Source organism: Perissodus microlepis, chromosome 12 (assembly GCF_051167445.1).
Source record: "Perissodus microlepis isolate ML-2025 ecotype Zambia chromosome 12, ASM5116744v1, whole genome shotgun sequence".
Lineage (NCBI taxonomy): Eukaryota > Metazoa > Chordata > Actinopteri > Cichliformes > Cichlidae > Perissodus > Perissodus microlepis.
Genome location: NC_140472.1, coordinates 18,069,291 through 18,088,817, shown reverse-complemented (window position 1 = coordinate 18,088,817; position 19,527 = coordinate 18,069,291). Strand labels below are relative to the sequence as shown.

At 41.1% G+C, this 19,527-nt stretch overlaps 1 protein-coding gene across 3 annotated transcripts; it reads right to left on the bottom strand.

Annotated features, from left to right (window-relative positions):
- Positions 1-6,284: 6,284 nt before the first annotated feature.
- Positions 6,285-18,822, bottom strand: plekha2 (pleckstrin homology domain containing A2). Of its 3 annotated transcripts, none has more exons than XM_084945624.1 (12): positions 18,672-18,822; positions 15,576-15,736; positions 15,390-15,446; positions 14,933-14,981; positions 14,706-14,803; positions 13,437-13,568; positions 13,168-13,257; positions 13,012-13,080; positions 12,772-12,842; positions 10,388-10,451; positions 8,819-8,896; positions 6,285-8,701 (listed from the first exon to the last, which is right to left on the bottom strand). In XM_084945624.1, the coding sequence occupies exons 1-12, from the start codon at positions 18,820-18,822 to the stop codon at positions 8,258-8,260; spliced, it is 1,464 nt and encodes a 487-aa protein (XP_084801750.1). In that variant the 3' UTR covers positions 6,285-8,257. The 3 variants fall into 3 exon arrangements, with proteins under 3 accessions (XP_084801750.1, XP_084801752.1, XP_084801753.1); XM_084945626.1 differs by having other exon boundaries at positions 6,285-8,629; XM_084945627.1 differs by lacking the exon at positions 18,672-18,822 and having other exon boundaries at positions 15,576-15,716.
- Between the last annotated feature and the right edge of the window lie 705 nt (positions 18,823-19,527).

Sequence of the window (19,527 nt, the reverse complement as noted above, 5' to 3'; positions counted from 1 at the left end):
TTCACTACCAGTTTTATGAGATCTAAACATCCCAGCTACCAAACTGGACTGCACTTACAGATGCCGTAATAAAAGCACTAAGTTCATGGTTTACAGTACATGATATCTGAAGCTTTACATTCCAGTGTTAACAGTGCACAGAACTGTACAGCTACCACAATCACAGCCTGCAGTTTTGAAAGTGCACATCAAATATAACCACAGTGTATGTCTGGCATGTTTATTTTGTGTGCTCTCTCTGAGGGCCTTTACCTCAAATGCACTGCCCTGCTCCCCCTGCAGAAAACACTCTCATCCTCGCGCGCTCTGCAGGCTGTAGAGCGAGTATATATACGTATATATTTTTTTAATTAAAAAAATATAAAAATTTTAAATATTTCCAAGGTGGTTCTTAAAAAATCCACGTCTCCTCTGCAGCTTTGTCATATTGTAGTTTTTTGTTTTGGTCTATTTTTTTTTCTTCTTCGTTTCGCTGTCTGTCTCCCTGCGCGCACACGGAGAGGCGCGTCCGCCTCGCTGCTTCCCGTCCACAGCTGTGGTGAAGTCTGAGATCTGCTCACAGCGCCTGTAATTCCTTCCTCATTTGTCTCGCTCACTCCCCATTGTCCTCGCGGACCCAGCGGTAGCCTTGATCTGAACCCAGCTCATCAGATCCTTCACAACAAATGGAGTCAAGTCCGCCTCACGTACTCTGCCCTCCCCCTTTTGCCATCCCCGCGCTCTCATAGGTCTGCACGGTGCATCGGTATCTGCAGCCCAAATCATGGCTGTGACACTGGCCAATCACGCGCGCAGAAACACACACACAGAGACCCAGACGCACGCACGTACCCTCGATGGGGAATTATTTATTTATATACATTTATATGAAAATATATATTTATACATATTTTTTCTCACAGCGTCTATTTTCCCCACAGCATCAATGATGTATTTTACAGCCTTCTCACTTGGTGTTATGTCACACAGACTTCAAGTTGACAAAATGATCGCTGATTCATTTCCTACCTGAAAAAAAAAAATCTGTATTATTCATGAAAATGTCCTGCTTGATCAGAGAAAATTGTTACTTCCTGTTTCAGGACAGAGGGGAGATATTTTACGCTTGAATTAAATAAACATTAGACTCGTGATGGGTGAGTGGAAGGAGACTGTCGGCAAAGCTAGAGTAAAATGAAAATAAGAGAGACGTGGTCTGATTTTTAGACAAATTTTCATTCGTGTGTGAGCATTCCCCTCACGCGAAAAGAAGACATATTAGCTGATAACTGCTGGCAGATTTATTTACGTACTAATAGGTTATTGATTCGTGTCTGTGCCATATTAGTGATTAAAGCACAATTTTATATATATCTACATATATGTTAGGCTACTACATACCAAGAAAATGTGACGTGGATTTGGGTTGTTTCAAGATAAACCCCCAAATATAAACTCACACGAGGCTAGATACAGAGATCTTTTTTATAGGAGATTATTCGGGCACGGAGGGGCCTATAGTAGCAACAGCATCGAGTTGACGCGAGCTGGATTACTGTAGATCTTGATAACCTGAGGCATCCAGAGTTGAAAGTTGAAGAGGTCACCGGGAGGTCAGCATTACACATTTCCACCATTCAGCTTAACTGCAGTCTCTCCATTCATCTTTTGTGTATTAATTTAAGCATCAACCAGATTTTCAGATGAATAATTTAAGCAAAATATCCGAGATATTCACGACATAACCATCTTAGACATGACAGGTGGACAAGGTCTAAAATAGCTTACCAGAAAATACTAGAGCTTACATGTACTGACATACTGGTTTAGGACATAACACAGCAGTTATTCGATACGCTAAGATTACTACATCAAATTAATGTAAAAATGTTATCTCCTGCAGGCAATTCTTGCGCATAAATAGCGCTCTTTTACGCACGAGAAAGTCTCAGGTTTAATCGACCTGCACGTGACTATGTTTTGGTTCAAATACGCAGTCATAATTGCAGCTCTTACCGTTTTGAATTATCCAAATCCCAGGTGTAGACCTCTGGTTACCGCAGTTTGGTCCACAGCCTCTCCTGCATAACGCGGCAAGCGGGTACTGCAGCGAGCGCGCTGCCACTAGGAGGGACAGGGTCCGTACCCTCTGTGTGTAATTGTGTGTGTGCTAGTGTGCGTTCATGTGTGTAAATGCAGATCCATCAAGTTTCCGAGCTGCTCGGACACCACGCCAATAAGCCTAACAGTATATACGCTCAGACGCACGCTACATCTCTGCGTTTTAAGCTGGCGGTGACGATTAGGTTACACGCAGCGTGGATTTTGATCTGATAAGTTATTCACTGTTTTCCCACTGATTGTCACACTGATGTGAAGTTTAGAATGAAAAGCTTCCATAGGCCACATGTTACACATTTTTAGTACCAGCATAGTTTCTAAAGTCATTTCTAAACAATCATTTTTGGGAGGTGGGAAATGAAAATTCAAGAGAAGCTGCAGTAGATTATTTTGTTGATGTAGCCGAGCCTATACAGTCTGGGCAGATTAGCGTTTCCCTGCCAGAAAGATTGGCCTGAATAATGTTCGTCACATTTATTATGTTTGTTTACAGAAGGTTTTTGTTTGTTGGAGCTCTTCGTGCGTCATTTTATAGTCCACTGCTCAAAGATTTTGCTTTTCAGCTTAAGTGACTTAAATATTTTTGCACAACAAAGACTCTTTTGCATTTCTTTAAAACTGTATTTGTGTGATGACACCGTTGAAACAACAGTCCTGCAGAAAGAAATAGGCTGGACAATTCCCACAATAAACTTTTTCGCAATTAACTTTGGTTTAATTACTCACCTCATCTGCTTTTTAATCTATCTGAAACAGCAAACCCACATACAAACATACAAGATTTAAAAATATATATATTTCAGAGGGCTTCCTACGTAAAAGAAACATATTATTAATGTATTTTTGGTTTTCAGGCTATTGGAAGGTTGTTGCAATCCGTTTATTTATTTAGAAAATTACAAGTATTTTCTCTATTCCTCGAAACACAAGGTTTTTTAAGTTTAAATATAGTTTCCCAGAAATATTTGCTAAAAGTCAATTAATTATTAATATGGGCCTGCAAGCTAAATCGAAATCTGCCGAATTGCCGCTTAAAATACACGCAGTTTAGCGCTTCTTTATAAACGTTAAAACATGATAATTTTCTTTTAACCATTTTTCTATAGACGGCCTATAAATATTTGTGATAATTAGATACGTCAAAATAAAAACTTTGGAGAAATACTTCGGATTAATAACCAAATACTGACAGAACTACTAATTCTTTAAAAAAAATCTTACTTAACAAAGAGCGTTAATTTATCATTTAAATTATGAGTTTGAAACTTGTCTTTAAGAACAAATGTTTTTTTGTCTAACTATCCGATTGCTCTCAAAATGTAGGCACATTTCTTTGAAAATGAAACATTTACTATTGGAAACCACATTTTTACAGGGCACACACTTGCACACACATGCCATTTTGAGCAATACGCAGCCTCAGTATTCAGTCAAGTTCATGTTTGACTGAATACTTTCGTGTACTTGCTATTTAAAACAGTCCCACGTCTAATATTTTAATCTTTAGTTTTGAGTGCTTAATCTCATTATTAAATCGGCTTCTTAGGGTATAACTCTTCATTTGGTATGATCCTGTAGCTGCTTGGTCCAGAAGAAGAAAAGCTAGAGGCAACAGTTTGAATAAATGAGGTGGTGGTGGTTGCTGGAAGGCTCATTATTGTCCCATCCTGGCTTCAGCTGACTGGATCCTCTGTTCTCTGTCTGGAGGAAGTGGTGAAGGGGTCCCAGACCTCCTGCACTCAGCAGGTCTGTCTCACACACCTCCAGCTCGGCTAGAGCGAGTGTGTGTATGTGTGTGTGGCACTGGAGGGCAAGGTCAACCCATTTCTCTGCAAACAATCACATCACACAGGGCAAAATACATTCCAAACCCCCCCTGCCTCCAGTTTGTAAGGTGGTCTGATGTGGGAACAGCGGAGGGTGGAGGTTTGGCAGTGGTCCAGAGGGGGCCTCTGAGTCCAGATGAAGGAAAACCTGTTCCACATTAATATGACTTCATATTACACATGTTGGAAAGCCTCTGCTTTCTGCTGGGCACTAATTTAATGCTTTGCTCATCTGTAATATCAGAGAATTAACGGACTAATAACAGAGCAATATGACATCACACTAAACCAGAACACACACACACACACACACACACACACACACACGCACACACACATTTACACATTAACTAGTTTAATCTAAATTATTAGCTATTATTAATCTGAACTACAGGAACCCGAGAAAGTCTTGCAATTAGAAGTAGTGTCACAGACACACTCTTCCAGAGCTTTACAACACCGTTACCCATGAATGAATGAACACTCTCAGTTTATTGACCTGTGCTCAGCTTCTCTGAGATTTTAAGGGTATGAAATAGAGCTTGACACATAAACTTCAAGTCCCACTTGGATATTCATGCCACAGTGTCTACATTTTTGCACTGGATTGTATTCAGGGCCTATAAGCTATACAAAACACAAAGTAACCCTTAAACCCCCGGAGAATCAAATTTATATACAAAAGATTTTTTCTCTAGAACAAAACTTGACCGAGTCTGTCTAGTTTTAATGTGTTTATTTTTATATAATACAGCCAGTCTGTGATTACTGATAATACACTTCTTTTCTAAACAAGTCTTTGTTATGATTTGCCCTCCTTGGTTTTATTATTGTGCTTATATCTTGCAGGGGATTAGTGTGAAAATCATTGGGAAAATGCTGCAACTGTTCAGATTTATAATACTCTTTCAGTGCTTTAATGCTGAAAGGCTTTACAGCTTCTTGTCAGACTTTTTAGGGGGTTTACAGCAGGTCAATGTAATCTCACTGAACTACAAGCATGCTGCTCATTGAGTGTTTTGACAGCCTCATAGTATGTTGAATGAAGTGCGGTGTATCACAGCTCCCTCTAGTGGTAATCTTCTGCAAACGGGGAACTAATAACTGGTAGCATAAGAGATGATTATCATAAGATGTCATAAGAAACAAATAAAACCCGCTGTATTTAACTCCATCACTTACAGACTCCTCAAATCGGTGTACAAGCAACAACAAGCTTTAATCGTAAAATCATTTCTGCTGAGAGAAATAATTTTATTTTGTAACATTTAAAATCACCAGAGTGTAACCAATGTGAGCAGGAGGCAGAGAGAGAGAGAGTGCAGTGTGCTGCAGAGTCATTCATGTGGGAACATTAACATTTAGGGGAGCAGTGTGTCTGCCTGCCCTCATAGCTGCCTGTCACTCACAGGCATCAGACCGAAGTGCTGTGTGACCTTTAAGTTATATTTGTGCAGACAGGAAAAAGAAGTTCAACCTCGAAGGCTTCTACCGTGACGCTGTATTTCCAGACGTTTATCTCTTTGCTTCTCAAACTATGAACAAATTCAGAGAGGCAAGAAACTCCTCAGATTACTTCTGAGCTTTCTGTGTTGCTTTCAAGTTTCAGATCCAAGCCAAGCCCCACAGTTAAGGAAGTTTTTAAACCTGGAGGTCGTACACAGGTACACGTTCCCCAGAATGTCACCCCCTATCCACTTCATTTCTTCTTTTCTTTCCTAAACCTCGTAAAAAATTAGTCACTGGCTTCATCTCCACTTTTCCTGCCACGTGTTTCTGCTTGTATTTCTCTCATTACCTCCAGGAGCTTTGTCTTTAACAGACTGAGAACTCATTTCAACACAGCTGACATTTCACGAGCACTGAGGGCCTTTTTACCTATACTGACACAATTTAAGCTGTTCAGTTGGAGACATTTCACCCTCACCAGTCGCACAGCTGCCCTAGGAGGCACAGAGCGAAGTGGACAGAGGTCAGGACAGAGTTTTAGGGCAATTTATCTAATGGACTTTGCACTGGATGTGTGAAACACTTCACTTAACTCAGCCTCTGGCCACTCAATTGGCGTGTGCATGCACGCTCGTGTTTGTGTCTATATGTCATGCATGTGTTTTAAGGTGACAGTGTTAAAGGGCAAGTGTTCTGGCACTGACCCTTTGAATGTTTGGAAGTTGGGGATTTTCGCCCTTTACAGAGAAAACACATAAAAAGTTTTTAAGACTCACCAGCATCACTTCGATCAAAAGATAACCTTAACGTTACAATGTATTTAGGTTTAAACTCTGTATGGGCATACAAGGCATTACATGACAGAAGGTGGGAAAGTTGTAAACCTTAAAAATCAAAAACAGCCTAAACTAGACAAATAAAAAGCCTTGTTTTATTCACAAGAAAGAAAATTAAGCTTAATTGCAGGCAGATGAGTGCATATAGCATCAGAAAACGGAAACAGGAATAAACCTGGTACCACATCAATGAAATCTCAAGGTGAACCTAACAAGGGTGTAAAAAACAAAAGGCATAATCTAAGAGGAAACTGTAGTACATGGTGTGAAAGCTGTGACAAAACAAGAAAAAAAACACAAGTAAAAATAAGAAACACAAAGTGCAGATAACATTACCCAAGGCAGTCGCAAATCTTCCCACATAATTCTGCAAAAAGAAAACTGCTTTACCAACAACTGAGCTAAATTAGTACCATGAAAACACTGCAGCATTAGTATGGTACCGTGTTCAAACCAAACGGAAGAGTCACAGCTTACTGAAAATTGATCTTTAAGCCAAGTATTAATATTAATAGTGGTGGATACGAAAGCCCTGAGAGGCAAGCAAGAACAAAAATTTGCAGAGATCCATTTGCAAACTCTAACTTGTTCTCCATCCCGGGTTTATGAAAAACAAGGGCTGGTTTGGCAAGGTTAATTTTCTAAATTAAATTTTCCCCCTAAAATGCTCTGGCACATTTTAAAAAAAAGAGGCAAAGGCTGCCAGTGTCAGAACCATTTTTCCAACTCACTTTCTTCTCATGTTGGAAAACAGCTGGAAGAAAAACCTTTTGTGAGAAAAACGGGCTTTTCTATGGGTTTTTTTCACTGAAAACAAGTAAAAAAAAAAAAAAAAAAAATTTCCTGCCCTTTGCCATTTCTGTAATGCTTATATTGGCCATGAGAGGTTGACAGGTCCCACTGTGCCATGTTCTAAGCTTAAAGCATTTGTTAATTTGTTATGTCTTAAGAACTTATCTAAAGTTCCCATCTTGCTTTTCTTTTGACGTACGTAGGTGGGTTGGGTTTTCCCAGCATGCTGCGAAAAAAACATGCCAGCGGACACAAGCTGAAGTAAATTGCGTTGATACAGATGTTATCGTGCACACAGTCATTAGTGTTACTCTTCTTCGCATCAACTGTACAATCTTCCTAGTACCTTAGAGTTGCTGTTGTGGAAGGCGTGTCAAGCCATGGGTGAACTTGTGTGCTCCCTTTAAGACACAATAATCCAACTAAAGGGAAAACATGTCTGGCTTTGTCTGCTTTAAAAATGGAGTGTTGGCGTAATGTGGCTAAAATGACTATAGCAAGAGCAAAGCCTTACAGGAAGACAGAGCAAATAGATGACATTTAGCAAAAAGTGAATGAAATGTAAAAAAAAAATGTTAGCCATTCTTAATTCATACAAACAAGAGAAGAAACAACATAGAGCAGGTTTAGAAATGGATCACCAGATTTTTTTCCCCCTTTACTTGCCTCTGAGGGTTTTCATGGCAAAACACATGAAAGACAACAGGTATAAAATGCTTGTTAATTATTATGTGAAGTTTTTCCACACACGATGCCCCTCAAGAGCAAAGAAGGAAAACACTGTTGGCCCGGAAAAAAAAGAAACACAACCGTCTGATACATTTAAACACAAAAACAAGCTTGGACATAAAAATATATTGTGAATGTGAACACTTGTAACTGGGGTGATAATGGGGTCCTGCTGATAGGAGCAAAGCCACAGAGTGAAAAGCGTGTGCCATCATTTTACAGTCGGCAATAATCAACAAAATCATTCAAGTTTTCAGAGGAAGTTACACTTACAAAAAAAGGAAAAAGAAAACACTCCATCTTATCTGTTCACAGGCCTGTGTACAACAAACACTGTGCCTCTTAGCCTTCCTGCAGCCGGGTGCATCCTTCATCTGTATAAGTGCTACTTCACCAGTAGGGGGCACCAAGCTCACGGCCTGGCATTGAGGCAGATGGTCACAGTGGCCCTTCAATAGGAGTCACATTCATTTAAAAACAGGTGTCAGCACAGCCCACGCAGGAGTCTCCTCAAACATCTCTGGATTACACGTCTGTGGTGCGGATGCTGTCGTCATCCAGGCTGAAGGGAAAGCTGCAGCCGGTTTGAGGCTGAGGCTGCGAGCGGTGCCTTCGACGCCCACTCGCCGCATCTGCGGATGCTGTGAGCATCCCCAGTCCACTGGCCGAAGGTGCCGGATGTGTGACGGGGCAAGGATTTTGGGTAGAGAGGGAGTTTGAGGAGGAGGAAGCAGATGAGGAGGTGGACGAAGAGGAGAGTGGCACAGAGCTGAAGGCGCTGTCCTCATCCTCGTTATCCATGATAGACGGTTCACACGATGGAACGGGTGTCCAGGGCTGCCATCCTGGCGCCACAGAGCAGGACTTCACCAGCTGAGGTCTCCTATCTGCTTCACTCTGCGAACCACGAGATGTAGAGGAAGGATTGTAACTCCGATAGCACGAAGAAGCACGTTTAAAAGAAAAACCCTGCAATTAAAGAGACAAAAGCATCCCCGCTGTCAATCGTAAGCAAGGATTTACACTTTTCTCCCAATAACTTCTAGCTAGAAGTAAAGAATTATCCATTTCTGAAGATAGAGTTACCTTAGAGGGACCCCTGAAATCCTGGATCTTCATCTGAATGTCCCTGATCCAACCATGCATTTCCTCTGGCGAGTCTGTCTGTAGAGAGAAAGGGCCCATGTTATGTTTCATGGTAGCTTTTGTGCTTGTTACCTGCCCTTTAATAAGGCCAAAACGCAACAACAGCAGTCGTCACACGGTGCTGTATACTGTAAGGTAAAGACCCAAAAATCAAACAATGCTCTATGAGCAACCACCTGGCAATGGCGGGAAGGAAAAACTCATTTTTAACAGGAAGAAGCCTCCAACAGAACCAGGCTCAAATTACCCAGCTGCCAAAGGCAGAGCACCAGAACTCGCTTCAGCAGGTAGTGAGGCATCAGCAAAGATATCGCTGGTGTTCGACAGCAACACAAATATTAATCATAAAAATAGAATGGGAGACAGAGCTTTCAGCTTCCCTCGTCTTTGGAGCAAGCTCCACAGACAAATTCCAAACTGGCAACCCTGGACACTCTTTTCCCTTTTTGATAAAGCTTAAACTTAGGATTGGCTCACATGACCCCATACCCTTCCTGAGTTACACTACAATACATCTAGGCTGCTGGTGTGGACTGAGCATTTCTTCTTCACTCTCTATGTGTTTATACACCACTTTGCACTTAATCATTAGTTATTAATAATCTCTGGCTGTCTTTCCTCCTGTCCCCCTTTCCCAACCATAACTGGTCTTGGCAGATCGCCACCCCTTAGCCTGATTCTGCCAGAGGTGTCTTCCTATTAAAAGCGAGTTTTCCCTTCCCACTGTCGTCAGCTGCGTGCTTATAGGGGGTCGTCTGATTGTTTGGGTTTTCTATTATTGTAGTGTCTTCATCTTATAATATAAAGCACCTTAAGGCAACTATTATTGTGGTTTGGCACTACATGGGAATTGCCTGATGTTATCAGAAAAAAAGCTAGAACAGTACTCAAAAATTATCCTCGGTGGTAACTGTACTTACTTGTCATGTGTTTATGTTTGGAAAGAATGCACGACAGGAGATCACTATCCGCTCTCAAGCTATTAAAGGTGTGTAAGGACTCCAATATTCATCTTTATTTTAGCTTAGATCACTTTTTATTACAGTGTCCACACACGGAATGAGAAGTTGTGGTTATCCTGTTTTTATTTACTTAATTTTATTATTTGTTTTTCACACTTCCTTTTTTTCCCTTGCACAAACAAACAAAAGCGCTCATGCCTGCAGTCTGTCTCTATCCCCGCACTTCCTATCTGATCCAGCCCCCAACGCCTCCGTCAGCTGTTCTCCCGGGGGAGAGGAGGGGGAACGGATATTATTGTTGTTATGGTAACAGATGGCTGTGCCCCTTTCACAAAAACAAACTTCGCATGCTCCTTAAAAAAGCGACTGCGCCACACTTCAGCAGCAGAGCATTTAGAGAAAACATGTCGACAGATCAGGACGGTGTCTCCAGGGAATACAGAGCTTCTCTGTTCTTATTCAAATATCTAAAAATACAACAGGGACATTCCCTTCATTTCATGAATGCAGGCCTTGTGTTGTATAGAAAAGGAGAACAAGGTTTTACCTGAATGTAGAACGTTCGGTTACTGGTGATGATCTCAAAGAGGTTGTCTCTAAGCAGGAGCTCCCTGATGGATGCAAAAAGTTAAAACTTAAAGCAGCTAAAGAAAGGGACAAAAGCTAGAGTGTGTTTTACAGTGTCATTTACAATACTTATACATTCAAGTTCAGCAAGTATATACAAATGAATCTAATAGGTTCGCAACTGAAGCTCAACTTCAAGCCTAAAGTGACTAATTATTAAGGGAGAAAGAGAGGTTTCAACAGAGGGGGGAAAAACACTGTAACAGTGCATACAATAAGACGGTAGACATGAAAATAAAGTTTGTTTGTAATGTCCATTTATAAAAACTCCAAAAACTCATACTAAAGATCTGAACAAAAATATTTTCCATGTATTTTTTAAGACCATCCACAACTTCTCCAGCTGTCAAGTTGTATTCAGTGTCCAACTTTAATACTGGATCATGAGCTAAAACTATATAAACTATAAAATATATAAAACTTTATCTTGCACTGATATTTAAAAGGGGACCTATGATGATCATTTGCAGTTCCAGTTTTTCTTGGACTCTTGATTACAGTAGCTGTGAATTTACAATACTAAATAATTCTTAATTTTCTGCAACAGTTCATAATATGGCCAGTGACTAAGGACGTAATCCCCCTGTAATTAAATGGAATTTCTATGTATTTTATTTTAAAGTGTAATCTAATTATATTTACCTACCTACAAATACTTAAAGACATGTATACCGAAAGTGCGCCTTATGTATGAATTCTGGTTTTGCTTACTGACCTCGAACCGATTTTATGTGGTTCACGGCACTCAAACATCTGTCAAAAAATGTCTTAGTACGACTTTGGTAAGCAACGAAGCCGCACCGCTTGAGCATTGCGGCTACCGTAGTCAGGAACCTCGGAGTTATCTGGGTCCAAAACTCCTTCCCTTCAGGTCCCAAAGTCAAACGTACAATGCGGCATCACTGAGACTTAAAAACTGTCTAAATTCTTTCATCATTAATAAAATGATCAGCTTTGCTGCTTTACCAGGTGTAACAATTAAGTTTAACATCCAGGCATCCATGAAAACAGAATTTATTAAATTTAACAGAGTTAGAAGTTAGCAGGCAGTTAGCTCGCTAGTTTCCACCGAAACATGATGTTCTGACTGAGAGATTTCTGAAAAAATTAAAACGTACAGCTCTGCTATAACTTCCAACATAAATGAAGACAGAAAACGAAACAGCAGTGAAGTTTGTAGGGTTACTGAAGTTGGACTAGCTGGTATATAATGATGTGCTACGTGATCGCTAGCATAACATAAACAGTGAAGCTGGAGGATGAATGCTAATGCTTGTTTCGCTTAATGCGCCTTATGGTCCGAAAAATACGGTACACTAGAATAAAAAGGGGGTAACAAGACAGGTTTCTAGAGGAAACCAAAAAAATATTATATTGTAAATAAATCTAAGTAGTGCATAACTTGATGTATTTTACAGGAAAAAAAAAGACAGAAATGATACTGTAAGTAATTTTAGATATTTTGTAATTTCTTGGTCATTTTATGGATAAAAATACAATATTTCCCCATCTTATACTGTAAGTATGCTGTACTTTTTGGGGCAGGGGCCATATTATGGAGTGCATTTCAGTTATGCAATACTTAAAATTACTGTACGGCATAAAATTACTTACACAGTGCAATTATTTCAGTGTTTCCTGTAAAATCCTGACTTGTTAACACCTTTTGGTAGTCTACCTACCTTTAAGCATTTGTAGGGAAATATAATTAGATTGTAATTTCAAATAAAAAAAGTTTAATTTAATTACAGAGGAATTACAGTTTTAGTCATGGGGCGTATCATAAAGTGTAACCTAATTTCCTAATACTGAGCCATGGTGCAGTTCTTCAGTTTATCATCTGTCTAAAGCTATTTGTTTTTGCTCCCTTTGAGCCAGCTGTCTTCTGATTAGCTGCCTCTCGCAAACAGAAGGTTTGGGCAGCAGGTGAGAGGAGCTTCTCTGAGAAGGCTCACAGAGTTATGAGTAGAAAAAAAATAATCTGGGTTTAGATCAGACCGAAGCCTACACGTTTGGCTCATAACGATCACATGTTGACCTCATTATTTCAAACTTTCACTACCTTTGTTCACACCATTTATAACTTATATTTAAGGGCCTCTTTTAAAACCTGTGAAACTCATCTAAAAATGATAAGGATAAACTTGTCCGTCCATACATGCAATGCAACACTTTAAAACCGGTTAAGAGTGCATCATCTGCTCACATGCAAGTATTCACAATTGTTTACATAGTATAGCGATAACCAGACAGAGGGAAAGCAAAAATGCTGGCAGACTCAGACAACTTTCATGTTTTACTCACCCCGACTTGACGAGGCATTCATGCACCTTCTGAATGTCCCTCAGTGGAATAGATCGGATAAAATCTTTCTCCTAGGACAGATTTTTTGTTTTTGTATTATTGTGAGTTATTTTTTAATGTTTTGGCTGCTATAACACTGTAGTTTTCAAAATTTTGGGACAAAAATATTCAGACAAAGATAACAGTCACTCTGAAGCATGTAGAAACAGGGGCAAAAACATGAAAACCCTGGTTTCTCACCGACTCAGTCTTGTAGTAATTGACTGCGTTGTCATCCAGGGTGAAAAACCGCCTCTTCCAGCTCTTCCTCTGAAACACATACCACATTACCATTTCCACACTCATGCTGTTTTTTACTCAGACTCAGTCTCAGTCTGAACCTGTTATGAGACTCACCACATTTCCCTGTTTAACACAGTAACCACATCTCAGCAAACCCGGCCTGTTGCCCTTCCTCTCTCTCCCTTCCGTCTCTTCATTGTCGTTCTGAAACATTTCATGAAAACCATCTTTATTATCACTTTAGATATCATGGTCACGGAAACCAACACTGTCGATAACTCAGACTAGCTTAGCACACCGCATTTTTGTGTGCTTTTGCCACAGTTTTGATTCTTATAATGCTAAAAAAAAGTGTGTGTGTGTGTCTGTCCTATTCATTTTACCTGAATAGGAGTGTGCACCACCACGCCGCCAATAATCTCAGCCTTGTAGGCCTGTTGTCTCTTCCCTCCTTGAGCGTCACTGATCACTGTGGTCACATCAGGCCTCACAGGTGCAGGGCAAGACTTAGGCACCTGTGAACAGACGGGACACCTCTGAGAGCAAATAAAAGGACTTAATTGTTTAATTTCCACAGCCGCGCTTCCTCACTCTGGGAATACTTTTAGTCATACGCTCGCCACAACACCGTGACTGTTTTACTGCAGAGATAACTGAAAAACACCTCAAATGTGATCTGCTATGAGAGATTGCAAGCTTTCTCAAAGTCCACTGATGCACGAAAGCGCAACCAAGTGTATCCAAGCAAATAAAGCCCACTAGACACGCAAATGTTAGCGTGGGGTGTATATCAAGTAGGGAGCAGGAAAAGAAGAAAAACAACAGATTTGCAGGTGCATGCTGGTCATACAGTAAAAACAATAGTAGGGCTGTGTGATGCTGTGCTGCATTTTCTGCTTTTAGAGCCGTTATCTAGCCTACAGTTTCCCAAAACTGGTCATACAGCTGAATCATTCAGCTAAATGTATAATTTCCTAATAAACTGCAACACATCTAGCTCAAACAGACAAATATTAAGAGATGCATTTTAATAACTTTACTTCCCCCCCGTGCTACTTTTATTCCTGCAATTACATCATGATTTCCTTTTTTACACTCGCTCAGAAAAAGAAAAAGAAAAGATGAAAGAAAAAAAAAAAAAAAAAAGGCGGCAGAGCAGCCCTGCCCTCGATGGGGAAGTGAAAAAGAGTGAACAGTGCCGCTTCCTGTGTCAGTGAGCAGGTGAGAGAGGCAGAGAGACACTCTTCTCTGTTACCTTCCATCAGGAGACATCTGAATATCACTGATCAACGAGGCTCCCGGACATTTCATTGAGCTCACACAAATATTATGCAAATACATATGAACAAGTTTCGACACCTTCACCGCAGTGACGTTTGTGTTATCACTCGTCTTCTTGCACATTCACAGTTTCCTCATTCAGCAATGTGTCTGTGTGCATGTGTGTGTGTGTCTGTGTGTGTGTGTGCGTGTGTGAAGGGGTATCTGTGGGCAACGGGCTGGCATTTGCAGCCGCCTGGGTCAAACTGGTTTCAGTCCCACCGCAGCAAAATTGCAGCTTCCTGCACTCAGGTGGAAACAACCCCCACTCCCCCACCCTAACACCACCAATAACTGCTAGATCAAGCATTTTCTCATGTAACGGCACTTACTGTTATCTTGCTGGCCTTGTTGAGAGCAGCCACCCAGTCTCTCATGTCGGTCACATCATTGGCTTGCAGGAAGTACCGTCGCGAAAGTGCATTGATGACTGCCGGAGAAGAAATCAGTTCCGTAAATATCCACATTAAATGCAATGGACAATACTATCACATATGGGAGATTATGTGATTGTGAAGCATTTCATCAGCGTCACTCTGTTCCTCCCTAAAAAACTCACCAAAGCAGAACTCTGTCTTGGGCTTTTGCTTCGTTGTAGCTTCACTCACCTGAGGATAGAAGAAGAGAAAAGAAATGTGAATATAAACTGAAAGGAGTGAAAAAAAACAGAGGAATAGAAGATTCACATTTTTGACATAGCTCTGACTGAGTGTCCAGGGAGAAGCCGTCAGCGCTGCAGTGCAGAGGAGCCAGATGTCATTATCTGTGGTTACCTCAGTGAGCGCGCTGACATCTGGAAAACTTCACAGCGTCTGCCTCAGCTCTGCGCTGCATGTGACCGTTAACTAGAGATAACTCTGACCTCTTTGTGTATCTATGAACTCTTGCACAAATTTGCATGCTATTTGTGTGTATTCTGTGAATTCTTGTGTGCTCGCATTTTAGATAACTAAGTTGGTGCGCTGGACTTTACTGTATGCAACCACACTGCGGAGTCAGTCATGAAAGTGGTTTACCTTAGAGATGTAGGTTAATTTCAGGCTGCCAACAGAGCTGGCTCCACTGGGCAGGTTCTGCATACAAACACAAATACACAGACTCGTCGTTGGCTCAGAGTCCAAGGTTATATGACCACTATTGGTCAATTTCATTTCCTCTTGCTATTTGTGAAAGTGTGGGTCGTGCATGCGCGTGTGGAGCACCTGAGGGTTGTCCATATACCACAGCAGTGCATTTCCCTGCGTGTCAAGGATGAAGTATCGTCTCTGGAAGCGGCAGCTGTTCTCCTTCTCTTCGATGTCCAGGAAGCCGCACACACGGTTCAACCGGTCCACGTACGGCATGCTGTCGATATCACATATCACTGGGGACAGACGGACAGTTAGGAAGAGAAAGATTCGAGTGGGATGGACAAAGAGAGACAACATGTGAAGGGAGCAACAGGAGGCAAAGACAGGCAGATGTGGAGGATAAATCATCTTTCATTTAGTGTTCAAGCGCACACAGGCATGCATGCGCGCACACACGCAGGAAGAAATAGACCACTCGCACTCAGCAGTTTTTCATGTGACGTGATTGAGGCTGTGCAGCAAACCCTGAAGCCCGAGGCTGAGCTGAGGCCCTCCACCACAGCCAAAAATTACAGACTGCACTCATGATCTGCACACACGCACATTTCCATTGGCCAGAGAAGAGAGAGGAGCAAGGAGAGAGGAGAGGGAGGAAAGGCAGGGAGCAAGGGAGGGAAGAAAGAAGATGAGAGGAGGGGGAGAAAGCTGGTGAGATTTGTTCATTGAAACAATGCCATGCGTGTGAATCACCAAGCTGCTGACTGATTCCTCAACACAGTCGAGGCTCATTTGGCCCAGAGAGCTTCAGCTCTATAGACTTTCAATTACATTTTATCAATTGGCAAACATCTCATAGTATTTATTTTTCTAATGGGGAACCACAAGGCTTATGGCTTCATTTATATTCTTGTCCTCCTGAAGTTGCCAAAGGAACTTTCACTGTTGACGGAGCCTCTTTTGCATCTCTGTCAACTAAATGTGAAGTAATCACAAAGACAAACTCCAAAGTTGGATGCACCCAGTAAAATAAATAATCAAATAAATTAATAGATCCATTTGGAAGATCCTTACTAGATTTGAATCTATGGAAAAACTTGAATGTAATGAGGCCACAAAGGTAATATGATGGCAAACTAGGCCACATCTGTGACTGATCTTTTTATACAAGACCAAAAATTATAACGTGACAGTCATATAAAATACATAATCAAGACTGAATGGCCGTGCGCCCTGCCAGTACTTTTTTACGGGCTCGTCCTGGCTCGGAAGCCTTCAGGAGATGGAAATTATCAACATTTCCATGAAAATATTCAGACAACCCGCTCAGAGGAACAGAAGACAAACACAGACTATGTCTTCACCGTGCCGATGAATCTCCAGTGAATCTATTTTTGAGTTCGTGGGTAAGAAAATGTTTCATTTTGAAACTGCTTTGAAAAAATTAGTGGGTTGTGCTTCTGATGTGTTAGTCTGCTGCTATTTAAATAGGTCAAAGATACAGAGGCGCTCTACAGAAAGTCTTGGTGTAATGGAAAAATGAAAACGATGCCACAGAGGTCAGCTCTGACAGTAGCACACTCCCCACACATGCACCCATGTGCACAATAAACCATTTTGGGCATCAGAAAACATCTGGCTTGGCCATTATAAAGACAAGCAGCGGCGAAGCTGTGGCATCTTTGGTAAAACTACATTGACAAATGTCATTTCAACTGTCTTTACATTTCTATCAAGTACCTTAGCTTTGAAACGTGGCAGGATAATATAAACAGAGCAATCATCAGTTTGTGTGCAGGAAAACAGAATGTACAGATCACAGCAGCGATATTAATTGACTTATACCACATCCAAGGTAATGAAATGAAAACCACCTACAGCACCTTTACATATCTGCTTCATCTGTGTGCAAACACAACACAGTTTGACAGAAACTGATAGTAAATCTCTTAGACCAACGTGTGGCATGTCTGAGAGGTTTAGTCATGTTCTTCTTAATCGTTGGGGGAACTTGTTACAGACATATTACAGCAGTGCAGCATCTTTTGTTCTGCCTGGTAAATGCTTTACTTTGTTCTCAGATTTATCAAAGTTCACCCCAGAGCTGCTAAAGACAGGCTCGGTAGTTCTTCCTCTGGTATTTGAGTTAACTTTGAGGTGTGAAAACTGTGAATAGCTCCTTAATAAAATAAAAATAAAAATACAGTTTGTTGTGTCATCAAACAATCTTCACCCAAGTAGTTTCAACACTCCCTACAATCACTTTTATGTAAAATTTAATAAATAAATAAAATGATCTTAAAGGATTATACAAAAGCAGAAATCCGGATCTTGAAATCCGGAACACAATTGGGGGGTTTTCGTCTAGTCTGGAGCGCTATTTTAAGATGTTTGGCATTTTGTGGACCAGTTAATCGAGCAAATCGTTTAACTGACAGTAAAAGCAGCGGCGTGCAGCACGCCCCTGGATACCAAGCTTGACTGCCATGCGCGTGCATGTCCAACGTGATTATGAGCATGCAATGAAAAGTGTCAAAATGTGATCAGGCGCAATTACTCAGCAACACCTGACAGACATTACATTTGTTCAGCTCAGATGACCTGCACTGACTCACCAGATCCAACGACTCAACGGCCAGCCACACCTACTGTACCGCGCGCGCGCACACACACACACACACACACAAAGTCACAAAGTACCCCTGTCGACTTAACTTACCCGCTATGGAGAGTCGGCGTGCGCCAAAGCCAGCGCCCCGCAGGGCTACGAAGCAGCGGAGAGAGACGCGAGTTTGGTGAACAGAAGCATGCTAAATAAAGTTTTTAAAACCTAAAATAAGCCGTGGATATTCGCAAGACCGGCGTGCGTGAAACTCCGACACCCTCTTCAATTTGTTTGTGTGATCCGATTACAGAAGACTTGTCCTTTTTTCCGGGTTGGACGTTTCGTTATTAGAATAAACCAGCCCCGGATGTGATCTATGCGTCCCATGAGCACAAGCAGGGCTCTCCTCCTCCTCCTGTCTGCTGCTGCTTTAATCTGAACAGGTCTTTTTTTTTCCCTCTGTCACACACACACACTACTTTTATCTTCAGTTTTAAGTTGCAAAAAAAAAACCCAAAAAAACGACAAACACGAGACGCACACGCTCAGATGAACCCGGTAGTTCACATAGAACAGCTGAAAGGGAAGGGAGTGTAAACCTGGATAAACAGGAATACAAGACTCACGTGTCATTACCGCTGGCAGGTGAGGCTGACAGGTGCGAGATGTTATGCCACAAACAGTTGGTGCTTTAAAATATATATAAAGTAAGCCTAAAGTTAAAGGTTCTCCACCAAAAGCGGGGCTGTTGTTCAAATTTAAAGATATTAACTGCATCACGGGAACCCTTTAAACTGTTTCAAACGCTTTCACACATTAAAAAGGAAAAAAAAAAATCAACTTCGTCGTGTAGTTGTAAGTGTATTTGTTGATAGAGCTCCTCTGCAGACCTTTAACCCCATAAATTATCGTGTCACATGACCACAGTGTCATCAATAGCAGCCGCACGCCTGCATGAAAGTCCTGCATTATTTAGATAAAGAGAAAACGGTCGGTTATGCCGATTAGTGCGTGCTATTGGAAGAGTTGAGTGTTGTAGCTGCATGTGATCCCGTGCAAAAAAAATATGCAAAACATATTCCATGAGAAAGCATTTGTGGTTATCAGACTTATAATTTACTAACCTTATATCCCGAAGCACGACCGTTGAAGCACAACGACAAAGCACTAGTGTAGCCCAGTGCTATCAGAGACAAACATCCAAAGTTAAAGAAGACACATCAAAAGCAAATATATGCAAGTGTGGAGGAGTTTAAGGCTGTCAGTCAAAGGTGTTCATGGAAATTCAGGCTTTAAACTTATACAGAAAGGATCCTTTTTAACACATTACCTTATTGGCAGTTTCTATGGGTACTTAAGTTGAAGAGCTCATAGATAAAACTTTAGCAAGTATCTTAAATTTGTCTAACTTGCAAAACAGCAACTTCAGTGTTAAATGTTGTGTAAAGAAATAAGTCATCCATCTGACATTGCCACAGGATG